The sequence below is a fragment of the Larus michahellis genome, chromosome 2 (assembly GCF_964199755.1).
Source record: "Larus michahellis chromosome 2, bLarMic1.1, whole genome shotgun sequence".
Lineage (NCBI taxonomy): Eukaryota > Metazoa > Chordata > Aves > Charadriiformes > Laridae > Larus > Larus michahellis.
The window spans coordinates 125375391-125382078 of NC_133897.1; the positions used below are offsets into that span (position 1 = coordinate 125375391).

The 6688-nt window shown below is 46.2% G+C and overlaps 1 protein-coding gene across 1 annotated transcript; it reads right to left on the minus strand.

Annotated features, from left to right (window-relative positions):
• Nucleotides 1–246: 246 nt before the first annotated feature.
• LOC141738360 (inositol 1,4,5-trisphosphate receptor-interacting protein-like 1) lies at nt 247–1646 on the minus strand. Its single transcript, XM_074573556.1, has 2 exons — nt 1565–1646; nt 247–1261 (listed from the first exon to the last, which is right to left on the minus strand). Exon 2 carries the CDS (start codon nt 1165–1167, stop codon nt 247–249), a length of 921 nt encoding a protein of 306 aa, XP_074429657.1. The 5' UTR covers nt 1168–1261; nt 1565–1646.
• Nucleotides 1647–6688: the final 5042 nt, after the last annotated feature.

The window sequence follows — 6688 nt, forward strand, 5'->3', positions numbered from 1 at the left end:
TGAGCTGTCAGCACCCTACGCCTGCATTCCCCGCCAAAGTGATGCCCGGACACTCATGGACGCGGCGTCTCTGTGTTAAACAAGTGATTTATTGCCGTCTTAGCACAGGGCAAAGCTCCCCAGGGGCATGGACTCATTTCTGCAGCAGCAGCTTCTCTGGGAGCTGACCCCATGCCTGAAGAACTGTGCCTCGGCCACAGCACAGCTCTCTGGCCATGACCTGCTGCCGGTAACGGTGGTCTCTGCTTACTCCCAGCTCAGGAAGGCGTACGAGTCGCCTTGCTTCACTCCAAACGTCATCTCAATGAGGACGGTACTGTGGGAAGCGAGTGTCAGCTGGAGCTTGCAGGAGTGCCTGGCGGGCAGCACCGCTGGACGGCAGTTTGTGGATGGCGCCATAAGCGCCCAGGCGTGTTTCACCACTATCTGGAGCCAGCGTGCGGTTCTCTCCGTGTCTAGGTAGGGGCCGGTGCAGAGGGTGCGCAGGGGGCTGGGACCCTGTTTTTGCCTCAGCTCCTCCTGGGGGTGGAGGAGGAAGCAGAGCATGTCCTCCGCCAGCGGCTCCCTCATGCAGGTGCACTGCAGCTCTACGCGGAGGCTGGACTTCCTTGCCAGCATCTCCTCGGTGGCGGTGGCCATCTCCAAGTGGAAGGCGTGCCCATGGGGAGGCTTCAGGGGCACGAGCAGGCGGTAGGTGGCATCCTGCTCACAGGGACTCCAACCTCGCAAGGTGCTGCCCACCCCGATGACTGGCATCAGTCGTGGCATGAAGCTGTTCCTGGAGAGTTTTTGGCAGACACGGAGAACTTCATCCACCAGTTCCTTCACCATCGTGAAGGATTCTGAGAGGTCCAGGAGGCGCTTGGCCAAAATGGTGTGCGCATCCAGGGCAACACTGGGTCTGTCTTCTGTCTTCTCCTCCTTGTCGGCCATGTCTCTGGAAGTGCCCTCCTTGCTGCTGCTGCCTGGCTGGTGGCTCCATCTCCTCAGCCAGCAGCAGAGCCCAAAGAGCAGGACCAGGAGTGCAGCAGTGGCCCAGAACTGCCACTGCTGCAAGGCAGCAAAGAGCCGGGCTCCCCAGGCAAGGACGCCCAGCTCCAGCTCCTGCAGCACCCGAGTCATGCGCTGGCTCAGGTGCTCCTCACGCTGCTGCTCGCGCTCTCGCATGGTCTCGGTCCAGCTGCTCACTGGCAACCAGCCAGCGCTGGACGACGCTTTGCACAAACAGGGCAAGCGACAACGACATTGTGGCAGCCATGGCCTGCAGGAGGAGGGAGAGAAGGGGTTCAGTGGGGCCAGGAGGGAGGGAGGGAGGGAGAGGGCGGTGGGGGGAGCGGGGACGGGAGCCGCAGGGAGCTGGGGGCAGGTAGGGGTCGGGGCGAGGCAGCGGGGAGGCAGCAAGGCCTGCGCCCAGCCCCGCCGGAGGCACCATGCCTGGCCCAAGGCGCTGCCGGCAGTGGCCGGGCCCTCGATGCTGGGTGAGAACCCACCCCCCCCGCCCCGGGGTCCGGCGTTTCTGCCCCGGCCCTGGTCCAGCCCAGCCTCCCCCCGCCAGCCCACTCACCGCTCTCCTGTGCCGTACTGGGGCAGCGCTGCCCGCTGGCGCCCTTTATAGCTGCCCCCATTGTCACCCGTCCCCTGTGGTGTCCCAGGCAATGCAGAGCATCAGAGGCACGGCTGGCAACCGGCCCCGCCCTCGGGACCCCCCTGGCTCAGCAACTCCCCGCTGGCCTGGGGTACTGGTTAAGAGGTCACTTTCTTCACAGGAGCTTGCGTGGGGCTCTGCTTTGGATCGATTCTCATCTGCTTGCCCATGGCAATCTCCTAACAGTAGCATAGCCTGAGTTGGAAGGGAGCCACGAGGATCATGGAGTCCAGACCCTGACTCCACGCCGGGCAACCTTAAAGAGCAGTCGTAGAACCAGAGAAGCACACACTCATTTAGGGCAGTAAAGACCCTTAAGATCCTCGAGTCCAACCGCAAGCCCTCAGGGCTGGCGGCTTGGGCTCAAAGCGTTGTAGTAAGTGGGGTTCCATCAGGCTGGTACCAGTCACGAGCAAGCAGGGTTTCCCAGGGCTCGATTTTAGGGCCAGTGCTCTTGCATGTTTCTCTAAATGATCTGGATGCAGGAATGGAATGTTCGTTGAGTAAGTTTGCCGATGCTAGTAAAGTAGGAGGAGCTGTGGACTCCGTCGAGGGTAGAGAGGTCTTCCAGAGAGGTTGGGACAGAGCAGAGAGCTGGGCAATCCCCAACCGTACGAAATTTAACAAGAGCAAGTGCGGGATTCTCCACCTGGGATGGGGTCATCCTGGTTATACATACAAACTGGGGGATGAGAGGCCGGAGAGCAGCCGTGGGGCAAGAGATGATGTCTGAGGTGATGAGGTCTGAGTTGATGGCAAGTTGAATCTAGAAGAGAATCATAGAATTGTTTTGGTTGGAAGAGACCTTTGAGATGCTTTAAGAGCCTAACCATCAACCTAACTCTGCCAGCCGTGTCCCTGAGCAGCACATCTACACGTCTTTTAAATACCTCCAGGGACGGGGACTCAACCGCTTCCCTGGGCAGCCTCACTCTGCAGAGCCTTCCTACCCTCAAGCTGTTGAACAGTCTCACCCAACTTGATGTCATCTGCAGACTCACTGACGGTGCACTCAATCCCCTCGTCCAGATCATTGAAAAAGATATTAAACAGAACCAGCTTCAATACTGACCCCGGGGAACACTACTTGTTACCGGCCACCAGCTGCATTTGACTCCATTCACAACTTTTTGGGCAACGTAGCAAAACGCAGCAGGGCCAGTCAGGAACCAGCAACAGCATTTTAACATGGTTCATGGGGCAGCTTACTTAATTCCGGCCTTCTGATGAAGGGATGAGTCCACCAAAACCACCAGCCGTCAGTCTCCCACTTGTTCAGAAGGAACATGTGATGACACAGTGAGGTACTTCAGGGCGTTCATAAATGGCAGTTAACACAGGAGTATAAATACTTTGAAATTTGAAAATGATGTATTAAGTATTAATTTCTTATAGCTGATTTTTACAATACGCTGACTGGAATGCCATTGCAGCTGATGCTTAGGGAGTAAAATTACAGGCTTTTGTTACTGATATGTTAATGTGGATCTCATCTTCTTCTATATGAGAAAAGAGATACTCTATTCTAGAAGTCACTTACTCTCTAGGTCCATAAGAATCTGATTTTCCCTTTCCATGAGTATTTATGCAGTTGCAGATAGTAGAGGTGGAAGACTGAAGACAGTGGGGCCCAGTCAGACTATATTTCATTTTAAGCAGAGATAATTAGTATGCCTGATTTGCTGCTAATGTGTTCCAGTTGTTATCACAGGTGCTTGTAGATGTTATCACAAGTGTTTGTAGGTGCCATACACAGCCAGTGTAGTTTCTGGGTACGATGAGAAAATGTTGAATTCACGGAAGACTTCACAGCATCTAAAATTCATTACCTTTATTAATGGCAATTAATTATCCTTTGTTACAGGATCCTTGTTCAAGAGGTCCTATACACATTGTAAGATTTGTATGGAAAACCAGTATCTTTAAAAATTCCTATGAAATAAATGTTAATCTGGGCCCATAATTTTTACATTTTTTTTCCTTATTTGTTTAATGTTATTTTTTCTAAGTCATAGGCTGATTTTTCATACAGGAAGAAAATCACTGGTAACAATCAAAATAAAAACTGAACACCAAAATGTGCCAGTTCTCTAAAAAAGGCTGAAATGGCTGACTATTGGGGAACTGCACTTAATTATGGTAGGTTATAACACAGCACTTTGGGAAGAGCATACCTTCATTAGCATAACCCCCGTAAAGCAGGGGATTAATTTACCCCTGTAAATTAAACAACTTATTGTCTCAGCATGTATAATAATATTCTGCAAGCCATCACCAGCTGTAATTCTCAAGTCTGTAAAACAGATAGGAGATAAGTCAACACTAAGGTACGTAACTGTTCAATAGGCAACTTGTTTCTGTATGTTTTAGCTGAATCTGAGCCAGTGGGTTGCCAGTTCTGCATAGACTGGGATGAAATGAGAAGTTTACTTTCTGGTTTACACCTCTTAAAATCTGTTCTCTGAATCTTTTTTTTTTTTTTTTTAAAAAAAAACACACTTTATTGTTATTTGCTTTCTTGTTTAAGGCATAAAGAAGGGGGGATAGCTGAAGAGTCAGTCCTCTGGCTTGGAATTACACCAGACCACCTGGCACAATCCCAAGCCTCTCTGCCCTCAGGACACTTAAACAGCAGCAACTGAGCAGAGAAGAAGGGAAAAAAAAAGTACAGAAGACTCATGAAAACAGTAAATGTGATGAGACTTAGAACACAGTGAATTATTAGCTGCAAATTAATCTTATCCAAAGGTCAGAGCAATCCTACTGTTTGTAGGTCACGTGAAAATTGATTCCAGTTTCTGTCAATTTGTTATTCTACAAATTCACTGAATAAGCCAGATCATTTATTTTCTCCTAATGCAATTTTGTCTTTTTGACTTCTCATTACATGTGGGGTCTGACCTGGACAGAACAGCAGCTTCATCAGAAGCAGATTGACGTTTGGTGTCAGCAGCCTCTTTGACCATAAGTAGCTACTTGTGCTGTCATAAAGACCTTAGGCATAAACCTGTATGAAATGGCCGTTCTTAGTTTGTCCTATGTTTACAAATGGAGAGGTAAAATATATATGAATCAAAAAATGGTCCATAGTTCAAAGGAATACTTGCAATAGTGTTTTTTCAATAACGTAATAACCTGTTTTACTAACAGACAAAACTGAAAAAAATATCAGGTCAGAAGAAGCATTAAATTATGGATATATGTATTTATTTACACATAGTGACATTATAAGGAAGTTATTTGGTTCTTAAAAGTAAAAAATAACACTTAGAATGTAAAAAGAAAGCTCAATTTAGGATTGACAATGTCAGTTTTCCCTATTTACTTGTGTTATGAATACAAATTAATACAGTTTCTCTCTGCCCCGATTAAAACATCCATATTTTCCTGAAGACCTCTCTTCTTCCTGACAGAAAGAAGAGTTAAAATTTAAAGTATTTTCTTCTAATTGTCAAGTACTGAAAAACCGACTTAAAACCCCCTTATTTTTAATTGCGGGTAGAGGGAAGGAAACCCTCCAAAAAATTTTGTTGGAAGTCTTAATTTGAATTATATGACTTTTTAAAACATAATCATTTCATATATTAAAAATGCACATTGTTGGGAACCCTTTAATACTGCATGGCACATATTGTCTGCTGCATAGAGCTTACCCTCATTTGATGTAGGAGTCAGAGATGTGGTGGATGAAGGTGGAGGAAAGGGAAGGAAAGTACACCCACTTATGAAAGGAGTTGGAATAGGACCCAAGAGGGCTGATTTATACTCTTGTCACCTTTACAGGTTTGGGGGTTTTTTACGTGTGACTGAGACCAAGAAAAGCATTTAAGTGAAGGACTGCACTGAATCTACATGGGCAGACGTGACTCTACTTCTTGTACTTTTCTGCACAGTAACTGATTAGGTCGGACCTTTTACCAAATACAAGCACTATGCAGATTGCATGTATGGCATTGACAGTCAAAAGCTATCACTTTTCAGGGTTTATATACCACATGTAATTGTCTTACATAAGCATATGCGTCAGAGAGAATTTCCACATGCTTTCAGTATCATCCCACATAAAGTGCAAGAAGAACAATAAATCAAAGGACCAGCTCTGCAGATACTACCTGAAGTGTGGCTTCTTGTATTTGCAGAGACTGCTTCAGGATATGAAGCTGATTTCATTTGATAACTAGGTGTTGCAGCACAGGACTGGAAAAACAAGGCTTACCAGCAGTAAAATCAGAGAAGCAGGCAAAAACCAGATGCAGAAATCCCTGCTGTGCACATTTTTAATTTGCTAGTTTAAGAGATGGGATCTTCCAGACAACGCAGTGCAGTCCTACACATTTGTACAAGAGCCTGGGAATAGAAATACTCCTGCAGCAGAAAGATAGCAGTTATTTTCCTTTGATAGAAATTTTTATCTTCTAAACACACTGGGGAAGAAATCCCCAAAGTCAAATAAACAAAAAGCTATTTACCATTTAGACTTATCAGTGTTTACCTGTAACATCATGTGGTCTGGTTTATTTCCCATTCCACAGAGCACTACTGCTTTGTGGCAGCCCGGACTGCCAGCGCAACTTTTCTGCCTTCACACTTTGGACACATAACATCTGACTCTTATTAGAAGCATTTTTTTTTTTGGACTCTGCCTATACAGGATAAAAATTATAATGAAAGGAATAAAACTGGTTTCTTTTCTTAAAAACATCTTACTACCTTGAAAGTACCATTAGACACAGCTTTGTATGGGGTGCTCTTTTCCTGAAATCACTGCCTAAAGGTTACCGTGTGGAACAGAGAAACTTTAAATTAAATAGTTATATGTATTTTGGAGTTGAATTACTAACAAACCTTTGAGAATTGAACTTCAGAGTAGATTCTTGTTATTCAGTAAATCAAATACATCTGTGATAAGTCTGTCAATATTTTCAGCTTATGCTTTCTGTAAACCAATCCAACTATTCTTCCAAGGTTGTATGAAAAATACTTGCAGTCAGAATTACTGAATAACTTTATTGAAATGCTTAAACATTATTAAATTTGTATGCC